The 20,903-nt window shown below is 33.4% G+C and overlaps 1 protein-coding gene across 3 annotated transcripts; it reads left to right on the plus strand.

The window, feature by feature from the left end:
• The first annotated feature begins 2,551 nt into the window (after window positions 1–2,551).
• LOC134257157 (gamma-aminobutyric acid receptor subunit epsilon-like) lies at window positions 2,552–20,819 on the plus strand. 3 transcript variants are annotated; one of them, XM_062739800.1, is made up of 5 exons: window positions 2,552–2,927; window positions 3,332–3,417; window positions 14,360–14,564; window positions 18,175–18,275; window positions 19,470–20,819. In XM_062739800.1, the coding sequence occupies exons 2-5, from the start codon at window positions 3,377–3,379 to the stop codon at window positions 19,936–19,938; spliced, it is 816 nt and encodes a 271-aa protein (XP_062595784.1). In that variant the 5' UTR covers window positions 2,552–2,927; window positions 3,332–3,376; the 3' UTR covers window positions 19,939–20,819. The 3 variants fall into 3 exon arrangements, with proteins under 3 accessions (XP_062595784.1, XP_062595783.1, XP_062595782.1); XM_062739799.1 differs by having other exon boundaries at window positions 2,553–2,923; XM_062739798.1 differs by lacking the exon at window positions 2,552–2,927 and adding an exon at window positions 3,148–3,240.
• The last annotated feature ends 84 nt before the right edge of the window (window positions 20,820–20,903 follow it).

Raw genomic sequence — 20,903 nt, forward strand, 5'->3', positions numbered from 1 at the left:
ACAATGATAAAAAAGTAAAGAAGAGTCATGTTTATAGATTTTAGGGAGTGTTATAGATCATTGAATTATTTTCAGAGTACAGGAAGGCTGAAAGAAGAGAGGTCGGAAGGAAACGTTTCACACGGTATCTGATGTTGTCAAAAGACATCGTGTATCTGTTATGTAAATGTATTTGGACACTGTCTTATTAAATTGTTCGAGGAATTTTGACAAAGGACTTTGTTATGAAAAGAGTGAATGCGCAATGGCTACCAAGAATTCATTAAAGAACAGAAATTTGTGAACATATTCCGAGAATCTCAGATAATTATATTGGGAAACGTTTTTAGGTATGACGACGAGTTTCCATAACATGGCGTTATTTAGATGCGGCGACTACCAAATTTGCATATTGTATATAATTCTATATTTTTAAAAGTATTATTTACCTTGAATTAAAATTTTCAGGTCCGATTTGAAATAAATATAGCTTCCATCATTTATAATTATGTTGTTGTACGTCGACCAGTAGCAATTTATTGAAGTTGTGACATTACTTTTGGATCAACCCTCGTATATACATAAACGTTGTTCAAATTTCACGGTGTAAATAATTATTTAGGAGAATACAAATTCATGTATTTGTGTATGCTTAAACAAAACGTTTTTCATTAATTTCCCGAAAAAATCCCTTTTTTAAAACAAGTTTCTACATGTAATATTAGTAAACTTTTTATTGTTAAAAAATGCATATATGATATATAACATTTTTGTATGCATTATATGTCATTTGTCAAGAAATTTTACGTCGAGTAGTACACAGATTTAAATTCGTTTTACAACTAAGTGACAAAATGTCAGTTTGCCAGATCCACCACTTTTCGAATTATTATTGCTATTAACTTTAACTCAAATGGCATATTAGAAATTCCAACAACAGATGAAACCTGTCAAATTAAGTATTTTTCGTTTTTGAGGACTGATGAATATCTTTGGATATTCTTCTGCTCTCCCCCAGTATGAATAGATCCTAAGTGTTTCCTCCATACTTAATTCTTGAATAACTAATGTAAAGCATCTAGAGCAACTTAGGACACTTCTTATACATCTTCATTTCACCCTTATGTCATGCCTTCTTCACCACCTAGACTTTTTTGTTCTCGCTGGCTCTTTTCACCTCAAGTGTTGCTGTTTGTTCACCTAGTAAAATTATCCAAGCACATTTCTATAGCTTAATTTAATACTGTCCTTTTCCCAGTGTCGTCATGGACTTACTTTATATGTTCTTCTTTCAATTATTTGTAGATTTTTAAAATAAGATCTTCTTGTTCTCTCTGCAGCCTGAAGTCCCTATAGTTATGTTGTCCCTAATCATACTACTCTGTAGGCAGTTTTCCAGCTCAACAGTACCTATACTTTCTCTGGTTCAAGTTCCTTACTTATATATGAAAACCTGAGGCATTTTAAACAAGTATTTTTTGAAAGTTTAAAGTGTTCTCGAGTTTCGAATAATAAGCAATCATATTGATTGGAAGCATTTCTCTTGAATAATAACATTAACATTAATAACATTAATTCCGGTGACATTAAAATAAGGTCCGAGATTCGTTTGGACTGATAACTTCGAAGAGGAAGGCATGAACCCAATCCTATAACTGAGATTTCTTGGTATCAATTACAGTTGGGGTGCAAGATAACATTTTATGTGTCAGTGACCAGTTATCACCGAGAATATTATTATTGTAATACATGTATTTCTTTTCATAATGGACAATATTGCTTTCTGATCTTTAAAAATGTCTGACTTTCTTCTATAAAAGTTATGATTGCATAGGGAAGAAAAATGTAATATTTAACATATTTTGTCAAAAACAGTATTTGCTTAATCTGCTTCCACACCAATACAATATTGCAGCATTCAGGTCAGTCCGGGTGATATACGCTACTCCTTGCCTTGCAATACCAGACTTTATGGTTGTGATACATGTTATGAATCAAGGGTAGATTATTTCAAGGTTATGCTAAAAATCTTATAAAGCTAGTGAATTTTTTTGGAAACACTCGAAGGTGACATTCTAACTCATTTCTAAGAAAAATTCTTGTTAAAATCTTCGCCAAGGTGCCAGTTTCTGTGTTTCAAACGCATCGTTTCGTAAATCAGAATCGACACTTGTATCTAAAAACATGGCATTTTAATAACATTTTTAACACCAAAGAATTACCGCTGTATGAACTGAAGTGGTTAAGAGCATTTCATTGTGTACTTTATACTGAGTGACTCTAGAAGGATTTTATTATCGTTATTTACGTGTTCCAATGAGACACACCCATTCAAATTTTCTTGCCTTTGGATTTTAACTTTTGGGCTATTCTTCCGAGTTCTTTCCGAGACTTCCTTACAAGAACAAGTGTTCTTACTGGTTACAAAATGCATGGTCACTCAGACAGTTAAATGCGTATTTTCTTTATCAAACATAGCAAATAAAAAAAATTAATGGTTAGGAGAGAGAGAGAGAGAGAATATTGATTTAAAGAATTTTAAATTTGACACTTATCCTGTGTTTCATAAGGTCAGTTGTCCAATATCTTCTTGTTGGAAACCTTACTTCAAAGTTCTCTTCATTGACAGTAACTTAATGAGCTCTCTAATTCAATTTTGATGAAATTCAAGAAAGCCATTCATATACGAAAACTGGTAATTACATGAAGAACATCTAAATAATGGAATATAATGCGATGAAGGCCATTCCATTGTCGCATTAATACCGGGATGTCCAGAGTTCCAATTGACAACTCAAGTGGTATTGGTTCCCAATATCCTTCCGCAGTCGGGAGACCAGCGCTTAAGGTGACACACAACCAATCCTGCGGGACAGAATAACAGCTGAAAGTTTGCAAATCCTGCGGAAGCCAAAATATTTGCTAAGAAACATTGGATAAAGGAGTAGGTATTTTTAAGATAGAGCAAAACTAGATGAAAGAGCTTTTTTTGTTTTTAAGAAACACATGTTAATGCTATTTGGAAAATAGTAAAAATCGTTTGGTTTATTTGAAATATTGTCTGTTTCACAGACAGATAAAATGTTTGTCTGGGATTATCAGGTTTTAATTAGCGGATTAATCGGTGCATGTCGGGATTATTTTCCTAGCATTAAGCCTGAGTGATGACGTGTTGGGGGGAGCATGCACCTTAACACTAAAGCCACTGATTTCGTGCTTTCTGACTTGTTTGTATTTTTGCTCCTTCTAACTACTGGTCTGGTACTTTAGTTTTGTCCGGTGGTTCAGCATTGTCAAATATAACAGCCGCCACTGAAGAATATCTGTCATTATGTAGTGTTCTTGATTTCAGGGGGAGTGCGTACTACATCGCGTGCGGGGATTACAGCGAACAAGGATGGACGTGTATATTTTTCTTTTCTTAGGATTGTTTTCAAGGTAAGGAATATTTTCATCTTTTTCGACTTCTCTTACTTAGTTGCAGGGAATTCACCTTTAAAAGAAAAGAAAAAAGTTTCAAAAATGAAATATTAAAAATTAAAGTTTTCTTTTACATGTTTAATGGAAGAGATAATTATTTAATATAAAAATATAGTAACCTCCAGAACAAATTTAATGAGTTCCTTGATAATCTAACATGCATCTTGATATCCGAACATGCATGTAGACATCCGGAAAAAACACATGTATATCCCTAAAATAAACAGACAAAACACAGAAAATCGCAGCAGGTTTCAATGCTAACGGCAAATATAGGATCTTTTTGAAGCGAAGAATCCTGAAAAAGATTGCTCTAGTCATTAATGGGTCTAGAATCTCAAAACGACGGCACCGCGGGAACCACTTGCTATTAAGCAAATATTAATTGGTGTATTTTGTGCCTAATTGTAAACTGTGCGGGAACGAAGTTGTTTGAAATGTGATAATGACTTGAATTATGCACCATTTCTGTAAATTTGTAGCTTAACTAAAAGGCTTATCTGAATTTTAATCCCAAACTAAAATCTGGTGTACATTTTCTTAAAATTAATTTACTAGGTCTGATTTAAAGACAAGTACATAAATCTAGGTTAAGAGATATAATTTTTACGATGAAAAAATCGTTGTACAAACTGAAATATGTAATAAAATTTTGCAATTTAAACAGACATACAAATAATCTCTGAAGGCATCCGTCTAATTTTGCAATTTAATCAGATATATAATCTGAACCATTCGTCTGTATGGTTGGAAATTTTGACTCGCGAGTCTTGTAGACCCCCTGTCGCGAGTAACAAAAAGATTGGCAATCGTTTATTAGCACTTCGGATGCCGCTAACTCGTGCCAAAATCATCACCTGATGCGGGGGAGTAGGCGCTGAATCTGCCTTTCACTGCGTCTAAAACTACGTGTCGTTACAATAAAACCTAATGCTCACTTTCTATTTTTGTTATTTGTCAAAGTTTAACACACTCGTTCTATAAATAACATTACGGGTGAGCAACTTGATAAGCTCTGAGAAGATAGGGATTGAGGATTGATGAAGGCTTTGTGTTCTATATCTGTCAATCTATCTTTTTTATCATAAAAAATGCATTAACGTCCATCACCGTCATAAAGTGTCATAAAAATAACATAACTGGGGTAAAGATCTCGATAATTTATTATTATATATATAAAAAAAGAAATGATTCTTGCCACATATATATCGCAATGCACTGCATTTTTGGAATTATACCATTGTCTATACTACGTCCAGAAAAAGCTGAATATAGAAGACTTTAGTATATCATGTCGTCTGCTGGTATAAGTGAAAAATTCTCGACAGGGACGTTAAACAACTTACAATCAATCCTCCACTGGTCATTTGAATGGGTGACCCCTGACTTTACGTTCAGTGGGTCAAAGTAAACTTCACCAGGTCAATATCAATAAATGCAATTTCAATGAATATCCTTGATATATACGGCTGTTGCCATATTTTAAGATACAATAAGTGACCTCAAAATGTACAAGGGTTAGCATAATTTCTACAACAATATGATTGTCCTAGACAAGAATGTACAGGGGGAAATGAGCAAACTCTTATCAATCAGAACACACGGCAATCGCGGTGTTACATAATGTTTTGTTGTAAAAGTTTGTACTCAAAACGGTTGTGGTAAGAAAGATTAAAAAGAATGTAATAATCCAACATATGTACATGTAGTATATGATGTGAATTAATAAAATATACGTGAGGACTTCGTATTGTTTTGTCAGATGACCTGAGAGAAAGACTCAAATGATATTTTCCTGATCAAAGTTGTCGTTCTACTTTATTTCATTTACAATATCCTCTTCTTCTCCAATACTATTGAGTCATTTTCAACCAAACTTGACACATACTAGTACGAGTAGTATCCTTGGGAAAATGGGAATAATCCAATTTAAGTGGTCACACTCTCTTTGAAAGGGAGACAATAAAAAATTAAAAATAAACATTTGATGGGTAATTAAAAAATCTTTCAAATAACCACCTGGTCGGAAAATTTGAAATGTAAAAGAAAATACAACATGGTGTAGATTCATAATTATTGCTTTTAAATCTAGACCTTCGGAGTAGGGTGGAGCTACAGCGGAAGATCAAAGTTTTACATGGTTATATGTACATGTCGCAAAAAAATCTTTAAAAGCGTTCTTGGGAACAACATACCGAGGATCAGTCAAATTATTTGAAATGTTAGCACCCACAGGTAGTATATCCAAGTTTATCCAAATTATGACCCAAGGGGTAGGATAGGGTCACGATGGACAATCAAAATTTTTCATCTGAATATATTTACATATAAAAAAATCTTTAAAATGGACTTAAATAACATACATTTAGTCATATATTTGTTAAAGCATCATCAGGTAGTGTAAATTCAATTTTCAAGCATGAGCCCTGTGTTGAGGGTGGGGCTACAATGGGAGATCAAGGGGGTCAAAATTTTACATAGGAATAAATTGGAAATTCAACTGTGAAGAGAAACCAGAAGAACTATAGTTATTCAGGCAATCATTGATGCCTAAACATATATTGGCCTCTTGATAAAAAATCGAAATAAGCTTTTAAATAGGTTTTAAAATTATTAGTATTAGATTAAAGAGTTGATAATGTGATAATGATCCATAATATGTATTCCGTAATTTAGCAGATAGTACCACCATTAACTTGAGTTCATCGCTATTGCTCTCATCTGGGCACCTGTATAGAGGGATTATATACACCCACATGACAAGGTCTGCAAATACGACAATTATCAGCCTCTCTAGCTAGATATTGGACAATATTTGACTTGGGGACTTGTCTAATTACCAGATTGTTTGATATAACGCCACGAAGACAAATACATCAAAATAATGGAAATACTAAGAGAATTCTGCGATTAGGCTTCTGATAAGAAATCCAAGTCTATTACTAACGTAATTTCTGTAGACCTATATTCGATTTCGTAGATTTAACGAATTAGACCTTTTTAAAAATCTTAAAAGAACAAGAAAAAAAAAAACGATTTTGCAAACTTGGGAGCTAAATACACACAAAACACTTACGTATATTGCTCGTATATGACATCAAATATTTTACCCAACAGACACATTAGTTTAATTAGATATTCCAATGTTGAAATATGTGGAGATCACGAACATTATTCGAGCTCAAAAGTCCATGAAACATTAAAAAGTAGGAGCGGAGGAAACACGGACCTCCAAAACATCAGAGGTGGGATCGGGTGCCATGGAGGAGGGTGCATCCCCTGCTGACTGGTCATACCCGCCGTGTGCTCCTTGACATGTTCGGGAAAAACGGGAAAAAATCATGGACAACTCAGTGTGTAAATAATGGTATAACAATCAGTTTGAAAAATATCAGTCAACAGTTGATTTAAATAATAAACTGTAATTGCTGACAAGGTCATTGTATCGACCATAGAACTAACGAAATGATGACTTTAAACAAGACTGCTGATATTATGAATTCATCAAATTGTATGTCAATAACTTACCTGGTTTTAGAAATTATTCATACATAGAACATGCTCTTCCGTTTCGCATCAACTGAGAGGCATAAACTCCATATGCAGGTGACAAAGGTATATTGCTGCATAAGTAAGGGAAGTTGACGATTGTAAAGTTAAAGTCATCACGTTTATCATAAAGCTTTGTTGTAAGATAACTTCTTTTCACAAATTTTATTTGAAAATAAATTTTGTTGTTGTGACTTTAAGGATATAACTATTGTTAATTGGCAATACTTCGTCGATAAAGCTGAATGACGGGTTGAAAGCCACAGCAAGTGTTTTCTTCTTTTCACGTTAAAAAAAATTGAAAAAAAAATTCTTCATATGAATACAAAAATTGGTCTGCAAATAGCGGGGTGCAATTGGTACCCATGGGAATTCCAATAGGTTGATGAAAAAGATGGTCTTCAAAAACTACACAGGTATCGTCAATCAGAAACTCCAGCATCTTTTTAATACATTTCCCAGCTTCAAAGTACTTGTGCATGTGTACAATTAGAATTCTTTTTAATAGAGAGTAATTTTGCATATGACCAAATTGGTAATGACAAGTATTCTGACATCCTTTTTTCCTATGATAAACTAAAACAAAAATATAATATAAGCCTTTATAAATGTAACAATTATTATAATAAGCGAATAAAGTTATGTAAACTTAAGAAAGGCAAAACGTGTGAGTTTTCATGTGAAGTCATAAATTGTAATAGATATAGGTACATGTAAGTGAATAGATTGTTAAATAAAGAAACGTATGATTTAGTTTTGACGAAAAACTTGCAATTTCATTGTTTATAATACACATTTACCATACTTAAAAAGCTTTTTAACCGAAACGTGAAAACATAATTTTCCTGAACCCTGTATGGAATTTCTTTAACCCGATAACTCGGTTCATGAACGCGAAAACCTGATGAGCAATAATATTTTTCGTTTTAGTTTTTACCAACCTTACATATTTCTGACCGTGAGCCGACTTCTAGGTTGCTCAGTTAAATAGATAAAGTGATTGAATCCCGCCATTAACGCACTGTGACGGTGGCTTTTAAGACAAAACAGACATTTGTTTCATTATTTTATGACTGAAGTTTAGATAATGATATAAATTGTTATACACTGACCCGAAAAAAACTAATCTCGTCAATTTTCAAAAATTATATTACAAAATAACAAAAAAAAATTTTTTTTCAGTCTTCAGTTAAGAAGTATGTAGGAATTTTTTGTTTATTTAATTTTTTTTTGCATAGTAGTTAAAGGTTCAAGTGACCTCAGTTCTTTTAACCAAGGTGCATTTTAAGGTTTACGCAACTAGTACAGGGGAAATGAACTCTAAGAATTACGTTTATTTTTTGGTGAAAATTTGATTTTATTACAATTGATGCAGAGGTGTACTCTCATCTAATCTGTTCAAAACAACCTCTTGAAAATGACATGTGTAACAGCACAAATACTGTATGAAAACAATATATGAAAGTTTCTCAATATATCCCTCTCCGACTGAGCTATTTCTAAATCCTTTGTAGTATCTCCATCCATTTACTCATAAGAACTAATGCAACATCTGGCAAGTAATTCTGTTTATATATGGAGTTTATGATAGGGATTTGGGGGATTTATTTGATAATTAACTCGTAAAACCAATCGAACACGTTTGTTGTGTTGTGAACCGAGTGTCTCATTTGTTTTAAATCATCTTGACTTAATGGCTAATACGACACTTACAAGCAACAAAGAATGTCCGAAGTCTATTTGAATAATGAATATGATTATATGTGTACAATCTCTCAAATCACAAATAAAACAGAAATCTGACCAAATCAAAAACCTTTTACGGTTCAAAATGAAATTACTCGTATGGAAAACGTGTATCTGCAATAATTACGTTTTTGTGTAAATGTAGATTTATCATACAGTGTTGCAATATCAATTTATGAACTATTCTCTTGAATACCGTGCGACACATGTATCTAATCTTGTGTTGGTTTGCTTGTTTAATGTCACTCTGAGAATTTTTCACTAATATTGAGATGTCACCAATTGCTGATGGAGGGCTGAAATTTAGACCTTTCCTTAGTACTAACGGTCTTTGAGCAATGAGGGATCTTATTCGCGCCAGCACCTTCTGAGACACAGGACCTCGCATCGGGTTATACGGCTCATCCGAAGGACCGGTCTCCAGGACCCGCAGTGAGATTCGAATCCGAAATGTGATGATCAACCCTTACTCCGCTGATATTGCCTAACTTTTGTTCTGTGGGTGTATTTTGGCTTTGTATATGTTTTGGGAACATCAGTAAAATTAATGCTTTTAATTGAAATAGGTATTAAGAGCATTTCCAATTTTTGGAAGCGCAGAAATTTAATTACAAGTATATGATGAGATAATTTCTTGTATAATACAGCATAATTTAAACGAATAGGATAATCGTGCTAATGTTGCAATCGAGAAATCTTTATGTTGACTCACAAGCAGCATATTTTTTAATTGTTTTCTTTTTATTGAAGGAAGTCATTTAAGAATCCTAATGTCAAGTTGAAAAGTCATATCTGAGTGTTGTCAATGGGCCTTTTCTTGCTTGGCGATAAATATAGTTGTACTGTACTTGTTAAAAAAAAACAAAACAAGAACTGTTCGTTTGGGATTTCCTTACATCCCTAATGTGTCAGGCGTGGTCCAGCATGCATTTAGAACTACTCACATTTTAGTAGTTGAATTTAGTACCACTTTTTATATGAGTTTTCCTTGGGACATTGAGTGATTTTGTAAGGTTTAGCCCACTTTTTGCATATTCTCCAAAACATAAACCACTTTGTTTTTCCTCTTTCTTTTAGATAAGATGTGTGTAAGTGGGTGGTGTCAATCCACTACTTATGTGAAATCTGACACCTTTAAATGAGCACCAGAGTACGAGTCAGACCTTAAATCCGAGTGTCTATCCCGCTTTATTCGGAGGCGATTGACCGTGTAATCCAAACATCTTTAAGATTCTGATGCCATATGTCACAATTATTACCCGATCTGTTTAGCTTTACGGCAATATGCAGCCGTTCTGAGTCGTAACCTTAGCTGACCTATTATTTACAGAACGGGCACTGGTTTACATATCCGTGGCTCTGTCATTTGCAATATTATCTTTGATCATTATCTTAATAAATGATTGTTTATTGTATTTATACATGAATGTGCCAAGTAAAAGTGCTCTGGAAAGCTCTACTTCTGTTTCTCAATGGTCGACACCGCCCTTTTCTGCTTTTGGTAGTATAAGAAAAAATTTTATTTATTAACTTTATATTAAATGTCCGTTGTACATAGTTATGTTCACTTCTGAAGAGCACACAAACAAAGATCAGTATAAAGCAACTGGAAAAATTCCTGACAATATCTTTCTTCTTCTAATTACCGGTATTAAAAAGTACACGTATATATTATTTAATTTATTAAAAACGTGACTGAACATTTCGAACATCAAATTTCCGCGATGAAATGTACCTGTGTGATACTAAATATACATTGTAAAATAAAAACGATCGCAGAAAAATAAACGGATTGGAGATTTTATCATTGAATATATGCCAGCATTCAATTTGCAAGAACAAAATAAAATTGAAGATTGCTGATGCATACAGCAACGTCTATTAAGACTCTCGTAGTTCTGTTTTTGCCTGCAGTCATGATCTGAACGACGTCTGCACACTTCAATATCTTGGCTTAGCAATGAAATACATTAATTTGTGTTCACTCCATTATTAACTCTTCATGTTCATTTTCTCTCCCCCTTTATATCATTCCAAGAACAAAAGTGTGATTTTGGCGGAAGGCCGCAAAATAACCAAAATGGTTAGACTTGTTTTGATAGATAAAACAATTGCTTATTACATGTAAATCAAAATATCTGACGGCCTTAGTCGGTAAAACAGTTGATTTTCCTGTGATCTCCGCCAGTTCTTGCATGATTTAGACAGTGGTGCATTATCTTGGAATGCAATCAGTTTATGATTATTCTCTCTGAGGGTAAACACCTCGGAGCCAAAACTGGACTTGTTGCAGATTTTATCTCTCCGTATATCACATTCTCAATGGGTCGTGTCGATAAACATTTAGCACGATTATTTTTGCCTTGATTGAAAAAAAAAATTAGTTGTTTCTGTCAACGTGTGAGGTAGAAATTTTCATTTAAAGATAACTTTAAATGTGGTTGAATATTTACTAACTGTTTCATGATTGTAAATGACGTTATTAATTAATTTAGATTTTGTTGGTTTTTATTAGCTCATCTGAGCTGAGAGCTCAAACTTGTGAGCTTTTCTGATCACCCAATGTCCGTCGTCCGTCCGTCTGTAAACTTTTCACATGTTCAACTTCTTCTCAAGATTTATTATTGTTTAACGCAGAATCGGCAAATATTTCGGCCATATTTCGGCACTCAAAAAGCACAGAGCAAATTTCAACCAAACTTGGTACAAAGCATCCATGGGCGAAGGGGAGTTTAAATTGTTAAAATGAAGTGCCAAGCTCCCTTCCAAGGGAAGATAATTAAGAAAAGACGAAAATAGGGTGGTGTCATTAAAAAAAATCTTCTCCTCAATAACCACTAGGCCAGAAAAGCTGAAACTTATATGGAAGCATATTGGGGGAAGTATTGATTCTAAATTGTTCAAATCATGACCCCCGGGGCGTAGGGTGGGGCCACAATAGGGTATCCAAGTTTTACGTTGAAATATATGGGAAAAATCTTCTTCTCAAGAACTTTTCTCAAGAAAAGCTGAAGCTTATAAGGAAGCATTAAGGGTAATGTAGACTCTAAATTCTTCAAGTCAAGGGACAGGGCGGGGCCACAATAGGTTTACATTGAATTATATTATTAAGGAAAATATTTAAAAAGCCCTTTCTCAAGAACCACTGGGTCAGGAAAACTTATACTAATGTGAACACACCCTTGGGTAGTGCAGATTCTAATTTATTCAAATCATGATCCCCGGGGTTAGGGCAACAATAGGGAATCCAAGTTTTACATGGAAGAATATAGGAAAAATCTTCTTCTCAAGAACCACTGGGCCAGAAACGCTGAAACTAATACGGAAGCATCCTGGGGTAGTGTAGATTCTAAATTTTCCAAATCATGACCTCCGGGCATAGCTTTGGCCACAATAGATTTTACAATGGGGGAATCTAGTGAAGAACTGCATAGCCAAAAGTTACTCAAGTGAGCGTTGTGGCCCATGGACCTTTTGTTTGATTTACTATATACATATATATTTTTTAAATTTTTGATTATGAAGATTTATGTTTTATTAAATAGCAATAACTCAAATATTAAACACGCATACTGAGTATATAAATAATACGTGGATTCTAAAGCATGTAATTTAAACCATTTTCTTATGATTTTAATTTGACAAAAAGTATATATTTTTCTTTAGTACCAAAACATTTTGCCAATTTACATCATCCACCCCATAAGTTAATGACGAGGAAAGAATAATGTTATTGTTTAAAGTGGTAAGGTAAATCATAATGTCGTGTCGAGATTTTTTTCTTCTAGAAAACTCACATAAATCGTACTGTTTCAGAAAGCAGGCCATTTATGTAAACCTTGTATATTAAAAACTTTTAGATTATTTGTATACTCTCAAGAGTAAGAAAATTAATAAACATTTACAGTTATACGGCCACTGAAGCGGGTAAAACCCACATTTTTACTATTTAAATAAAAAAATATTTATATTTAAACGATTAAATTCTTTTTTCATACGTCTCAATTAATATTACACTCACGTACAATGTAAATGATGCTAAATATAGCAGGTTTTACAATACTGGAGAGAGGCTGAGGTATAAGAGGATGAAAAGTATTATTGTATCTGCTACTAATATCTGACACTTATATTTAATACTGTATGTTTGTAGTGTTGATTCTTTTGAAAAAAATCAGTCGATCTCCACCCATTCGTCAGATATTTATTGTCCCCCGCTGACAGTGGGGAAAACTTTAAAATTGATTGGTCCAATATCTAATTAATTGACATCAGAAAAATCCCGCAAAGGCGACAGCGTAACACCAGAGGCGATTTAGTGAACACCAAATCGTCAGTAGAGTAAACCAAAAACTAGTATTTCATATGTATCAAATCCTTTATGGCCAGAAACATGCACACCGACGATTAAGAATCATTTAGTGGCATCTTCAATATCGATATAAGTTTTTAAATTTAAGGTTTATATTCATTGTCATATAATATAAATAAATTACAGTAATATAAAATTTGCAACCTATACGTGAATAATCATGTACACTGTAGGTTTATATCATGTACAAAGTCTTTTTAATTACCAATAAAAGTTGCAAAACAATTTTAAACTGAAAATCTGACATACACATACAATGTTCAAGTAGGAATGGGAATCGCACATGGTACTTTCAGTGGTGCAATAGCTCTTTTCTTAGCGTAATTCTTATTCTTAGCCATGTTAGCGTAAACGTTTTGTATGCGTTTCAAAGGACTTTCTATGGTTTATTTCGTGATTATAAATGAACAGATACGTTTCTTCGGAAAATTAATTTTACAAGAATGTTGAAAATCATAATTAGAAACTATTGGTTGTGATTTAGTTTGAATCTAACTAACCAGTACCGTAAATTTTGGCGATAATAGTAATGCCAGACTTTAAACACTATTACTTTTTCTTAATGTTTCCATATATAAAGTTTTCTACGACATTATAGGGTGAAAAGTTGTGAAGCAGAAAATAATAAAAAATAATAAAGAAGAAAGAGAGGGTAAGAAAGAGGGAGAGAGTGGTGTGAGAGAAAATATGCCGGGAGAGGGAGGCATAGAATAGGGAAAAAACGAAATGGAAATTTTTTACCTGCCCTATTCCCGTGTCTCCTCGACTCCCTACTCCTGGTGGGAGTGGGGAGAAGATAACTCTCTCATACTCCGTTCTCGAGAGAGTGGGGAGTGAGAGGAGAGATTGTGTGATAAATATTTTATATCAAGAGAATCTTTTAAAGAATAAGCAGTCAAATCTTTATACCCATATTTGCATTTTTTGTTTGCTTCAGTACACAATTTAATAATTCTGCAAATCCGAGGAGGGGAGTTGGGTTTGAGCCCCTTTTTTCAGCGAGGGACACAAATTCTCTGAATTACAATTGTAGCTTGTTTTACATATACTTGCATGATATGGAGAACTATCTGAAGCATCGAGACTGATAAAAAGCTGGATACTAGTACCTTTTCTCATATGGGAGAGCTTAGAAACAATGTATTTTTTCTGAAAACGTTGGATAGGAGAAACAGGTAATCCTTCTGAAAACCTTTGAATTAAATATAGATTTTTTTTATCTTTTTTATTTAGATTCACAGGAACAGTCGGGCAGAAAAGCTATGTTGCTGAATCTTCCAACGTCTTTACGACAGCCTTTCTGAAGTACAATAAGCATTTCCGCCCCTATAACGAGTCTGCTACACCGCTCCTACTGAATGTTCGATTTGATTTGGTAAAGGTTTTAAAAGTAGACCCCGAAACTCCGAGTATGACTTCTATAGTGGATACCCGATTTGTGAGTATAATTCAGTTAAGAGATTCGTGTTTTATATGGAGGATCTTTTATGACATATAAAAAATAGAGATTCTTATATTATTATATATTTTTATTGTGTGATAAATATTTTATATCAGACAGTGTACATTCAAGTTTGTTCAAAACGTGACACCAGGTAGAGGGTGGAGCCACAATGAAAAAAAATTATTTAAACAATAAAATGCTTTCTTTGTTTGTTATTACTGGAATTAACGGAAGCATATTGTGTATTTTTTTTGCAATTTGCGTTAATTCCAGTAATAACAAACAAAGAAAGACATTTTATTGTTTATATTTATATCTGTTTAAATAATCATTTAAAGTAGGATTAAAAAGATTAATTATTGCATTAATGATGCGAACGTCTTATACGTTTCATTGATGGAACAGCCACTGATCAAGAAATTTGTACAGGCGACATGCCTAATGTAGTTCATGCAGTGATTAACGGAATGGGTTTTCTGAAATAAAGGAGAAAATATTGTGGATGTAAATATATTACATGTACAGAGGCGTAGTCACAAACCTAAAAGTGCATGAAATTCTTTGACAAGCAAAAAAAAAAAAAAAGGAACTTTCTGAGGGGGCACCAGAAGCACGTTTTCGTGACTGATCCAAAAAGTCATGTGTGTTATATAAAGAAATATTAAGATGTACAACATGTAATATCCATGGGCTCATATGGGAGAGATATCAGTCATATCACAATGGTGTAGCCCCTGAGTTTTTTTTCTGTAAAACGAAACAAAATTGTGGCATTGGAGAAACATGGCATTAATAATATTAATCATATCATACTTTAAAAAATTTTAAGGGTGTGGCGTCCCTCACGCCCCCTTAAATCAATAAGCCAAAGTGATATCAAATAGTGTTTTTAAACAAATAGTGTTTTTAAAGTTGATTGACATTCATCACAGGCATTTTCTCCAATTGCAGCTATCTTGTAGAAATTACTTATTTTGATGAGATTTGGATTGACTAGAATTCTACAGTACATATATACCGGGTATGTAAAAATAAAAGAGTGCTAATGAATCAGCAAAATTAAATAATTAAAAATCCGGAGGCTTGACAAAACTTACTTTGTGACTAGTTGTGTTATACAAGAAATAGGATACAGCAAATAAATAATGACTTTCAGATGTCAACACAAGGGGTAGCTTGTGATTCTCATTTAATTTTGTTAGATAACAGATGCTGAGTGAAACAGAAACGTCTAAACTTAAATTTATGACCCGCACTCCCTATCCCAAACTGGCGAACACAAGAGGTCTTGACAGATTTAATTACTATTTTACATTACTATATTATACAACTATCACTTCAAGAGAAATGCTTACTCAGTTGTTGTTGAAAATAAAAAAAAATTGCCATAAAATGAGGTTTAATATTATTTCAACATAGCTGTGATTTTGTTCTACATTAATAAGTGCGGGGGCACAGACCTCTTGCCCCCCCCCCCCCCCCCCGATCTGAAAACTCCGAGTATGCTGCCCCCCCCCCCCCCACCCCCTGTGACTACGCCTATGATGTATGAAGGAGAAAAAAAATCTGCTGATGATCGTAGAATAGCAGAGCCATATTGACTCCAGTGAGCTTTGTGACCCATTGGCCTCTTCAATAAGATGAATGACGTAGTAAACAACTTAATGTAGGGGGTTCAGGTATAAATTTTCGATGAGATATATTTAAATAAATATATTCTAGCATAAACATGGAAACATTCGGAAATATAAAAAACTTTACTTGGTGAAAAAATTCCAAGTAGAACAGAAGTTATGAAATTATCAATGTTGTGAATACTGCTATTTTATGTAAGGAAATTTAACTAAAAAATTGATGGCACAAAAAAGAAGAAAAATCCGTTCTTATAAATGTCTAATTTTATTTGGAAGTATGGCAAACTATATATTTTGCTAATTTTCTGTTTCCATGCCAGGTAAAAAATATCCAAGATGGCAGCAAAATATCCAATATGGAACCAATATTGAAAATGGCGGATACATGATAAAATGCTTTCAAAATATAGGAAAAAAATAATGATACTTTATAAATTCTTTACAATTTATTACTTTAAAAAATGTATAAAAATAGTGATCTGAATCAAATATGCTCATTAAAAGTCAGAGTTCTGTGTGGACATCACAAAGAAGAAAGCTGTCAATATTATATGAAAATGGCAAAGATCGGGAAAAAAGAATTCACTACAGTTAATTCACAACTTTATTAAAAATTTTAATAGACCGATCTTTAAAAAAACATGATATCAAATTTTCGGTTTCAATCAATAATTGTATATATTTAAATGCTTCCTGGACAAGTTGAATGACATCTGCTACTACCGGGGGTACCATTGTGTATTTTTCCGAAGTCTGCTGAAAAAAAAAATAACCACAAAGTATCATGTTAATAACAAAAATATTCTTATAGGACCTAGTTAGAAGAACTTCGGGTTATTCAGTTATTATACAGTACATTATATGTATTTCAGAATCTAGAGGAAATCCTGGCAACAGAATTTAATTTTTACATTTATATCAGGGACCGTTTAAAGTTCCTGTTTAAAGTAGGAAATGATATTTTTCAAAAAGATAATATTATTTAATGTCGCATTTATATTTTCTTTTGTGGTTTTACGATACAAAAGTGTGCATGAATTTAAAGGTACAGAGAAACTGTTCAAAGTTTGATGGAACAGCCATTGGAAATCATTAGAAATTACACAACCATAATATTCAGAAAGGAATCAGCTTTCTCATATGTATGTTGCATTAAAATATTTCGATTACTTACCGTAGTAAAATTGATTAACGGAATGGGTTTTGCATTGAGATGAACATTAACAATGTTGAGAAAATATTCAGATAGGATGTGTTGATTCCTTAAATATATACGGAAAGCCAATCAAAATGACGCTATCAAAGGAGAAAAAAAATACAGTGCCATGCATCAAAGGGGAAACCCCGTATTCAATTTTAGCACAACTTCGACCGCGTTAATTTTTAATGCAAACTCTTCAGAATGACATAACACACATATCATACGAAAGTTCAAACAATGAAGAAAAAATTCAGTATGTTTAATTTCTAAATAATTATGAATAATAATGCTAAAATTACGTTTATAAACATTGATAAATTGTGTTTAAATGGCACGATTACATAGGTAAACAACTTAATGGACTTTTGCAGTGAGCGTTGACTTTTACAGCTGACGATTTAATTTTACACTAAGGCAATTTACAGAAGCTCTTTTACGATGTAATTATTTAGCTCAACCTTAATTAAACGAAAATGACGGGTTATTTCAAAGAACAAGTACTAGTAAATTGTACTTTAAAAAATGACAACCACCCTACCATCAACTCCTGGTCCTCACATGTTAGTGCCCCTAACAATTCTGTACCTCCGTACATGATACAGGTTTGAATTCGAAGTAAACCGTGAACTGTGAAAGTCAATGCTTCTCGCAAAAGTCCACTATCCTGCTTTACATAACAAATTCACAAAATCTTTTAAATAAAATTATTTAAAACAAGATATGAATTATATTAACACTTTTGAATCTAACATATTTATTTATATTTCAGCAATGGGTGGACGGGCGACTTTACTGGTACTCAGACATCATAAAGCACGTGACAGTCAACGTTACTGAAGTGTGGACACCCGATGTTTATTTCCTGAATATGTGAGCATATTGAAAAACATCCATTATAATAAGTGTGTTATGATTCATGTCATAATCTACTAGAGGCGCCTAGAAGGAATATAAAATCCATGTCGACTGTTCACTCCAGCTGTGAACCCATGTATTGATAAAGCAGATGATTGTATATTGTTTAACGTCCCTCTCGAAAATTTTTCACTCATATGATGAGGACGCCACCAATTTTGTCCCATACTCGGTACTCAAGGCCATTGAGCAGGGAGGGTCTTTTTTCATGCCAGCACCTACTGCGACACGGGGCCTCGGTTTATACGGTCTCATCCGCAGGACCGGTTTCCACGTCCCACAGTGGGAGATAAGGTAGACGAACTTCAGAATGAAAACAAAGGCTTAACAATTGGTATAAAACAAGAAAGCCAAAATACGACCCAGTGATAGAACATATATTTGCTTAACAAAGTTATAAAAATTTACGAAATGATGACTTATAACAAGGTTGTTGAAATCCCTGTACTTCAACTTATCTGTCAGTAGCCTACTTTGGTTTAAATTTGAAAAGTTATAATTTATTGGTTGAGAATCAATAATTTGAACTAAATGTTTTAAAATTTCATACTAATCTTAACAATTTTTGAGTCGAAAACACTCAAATTTGACTTTCATATAAACTTTTTTTTTAATACATTTTTTGGTCGTTTTTATATTGTTGTTATGAATTAAGCATTGATAAAAGAGGGGAAATCCTACTATGAGACAGGGAACCTGGCTTTATTCTGAGGTTTGTCCTCTTGGGAAAATTCTTCTCTAGACTGATTCAGGGTGGAAAGCTAGTTAATTTAAAAAGCGAGTTATGGGGGGTATCCTACTCTACAACACTGTTACTTTTGGATCAAAATGATTTTCAGTGAGCTTGATTCCTGTACCTTGCCCAGTCTTCGTTAGATGTCACGAGAGGAACTATGAATGTCATCCTCAGCTCTACAAAATATTATAAATGCTAGAACTATCGACATATTCTTTTCCTTTCGCTTTTCAGATTTTAGCTTTTATAACGTAATGGCATGGTACTCCAACCTCATATAATACTACGTGCCCCACGGTCTGAAAAAGCTTTTTAAGTGCCCGAAATCACAAGTAAACAAATACTTACTGGATGTCAAACAACATTCAATCATAAGAGCTGCATTTTATCTGTTTTCTTTTTTGCTTTTGTAGGGAGTCCCAACCAGAAGTACTAATTAATCCTCGCTTTTTGACCATAGAGTCCACAGGAAAGGTCTATTGGTACCAGCGGACCAAGCTCATTACTCCATGCTCCTCAGAATCTAACGGAGACTTTGTCTGCCCAGTGACTTTCGGTTCTATGCAGTTTCCTCAAAGTGAACTCGACTTTGACCGCATAGAATGTGAATATAGCAATGCAAATAGCAAGAATGTTAACGTCACTTCCGTTGCAATGGAAATAGATACAGAGGATTTACCGCGTGTACCTTTCTCTAAGAGCACGTCAAAAAGAGGAAGTTGTGTTGCTTCTATTTCCGTTGATCTGGAGGCAAGCAACAGGGAGAAATATAGTTACCAGAAATTTGAAGCTCAAAGGGGGAATATGAAATCATCGTCTGTCTATATAATGGCCAACTTAGTGACTGTTATTTTGTCTCTAACATGTGTTTGGGTAAAATAAAAGATATGTAAAGAAAGCTATTTAATGTGAAAGTAGACATGAATATAAGCAAAAATGAGAGATAATAGTTCATCATGCAAAGGCAGTTCGTCTCTTTGAAGAAGCAACCTGTACATGATATGAATGTTTTAAAACTGAATTATTTGTAGATACATGTACGTGTCTATTCCTTATCCACCACTGACTTATTCTTCCAAAATATCCATTTTTTAAAAAAATGTGTTTCAGAGAGTATACTGCGCAAATCTTTAGTGCATTCTAAATACTTCTGTACCAAAGCTTGTGAACACTATACAAAGGACGATAGTGACTTTTATAGCTGTAGTAACTTTGCTAGTACATGCATTTATGCTGTTATACACGTAGCAGAATATTTAGCGCTTATCAAATCGACTGCATAATTGCACATAGGTATAAGCAGGTTTTTGTAACTTTGAATAAAGGATACAATATATCTGCACAAAAATACTCATGTAGGTTTTTGCATTATTAAGCCTTGAAAATAAAGTCTGTTAATCCATTTTCATTTAGTTGGAAAAATATTGTATGTTGTTTTCTTGAATGTATAAAATTATTTTACAACAACTGTATATGAAACTGTCAAAATGGTCAAAGAGTCAATGCTTTTTATATAGTTTGAGAGAGAAAGAAAGAGAGAAAGAAAGATAGAGAGAGAGTTTTCTATAAAACAAGTGACGTGTAGTTCATCATATAAAAATCAAATTAAGCAATCGATGGATGTCCTATCCCAATCTTTTGCATAAATTAACTCTAGCTTATATTAATTTCTCAGATACTAGAATACATGTTTTGTTATATGAAAGAGTCTGTATTAAGGTCTTCGTTTTATAGATCACACTGACATTAAACATTTAAAATAATCCTTGCATTCTGTTTTGTATCATCTAGATGCTATTCATTGATTAAAAATGCCAAAAAAAAGCCATTTAAAGTCTTGCAATTGT

The sequence above is a fragment of the Saccostrea cucullata genome, unplaced genomic scaffold (genome assembly GCF_032062105.1).
Source record: "Saccostrea cucullata isolate Sc308-1 unplaced genomic scaffold, CSIRO_AGI_Scuc_v1 ctg14, whole genome shotgun sequence".
Taxonomy (NCBI): Eukaryota; Metazoa; Mollusca; class Bivalvia; order Ostreida; family Ostreidae; genus Saccostrea; species Saccostrea cuccullata.

Excerpts from the sequence above, each read along its gene's own strand:
- LOC134257157 (XM_062739798.1), top strand. The coding sequence starts at position 3,163 with ATGCACCTTAACACTAAAGCCACTGATTTCGTGCTTTCTGACTTGTTT. Across the intron at positions 3,241-3,331 it reads TCCTTCTAACTACTGGTCTG|GGGGAGTGCGTACTACATCG; the intron begins GTACTTTAGTTT and ends TCTTGATTTCAG. Across the intron at positions 18,276-19,469 it reads GATGTTTATTTCCTGAATAT|GGAGTCCCAACCAGAAGTAC; the intron begins GTGAGCATATTG and ends TTGCTTTTGTAG.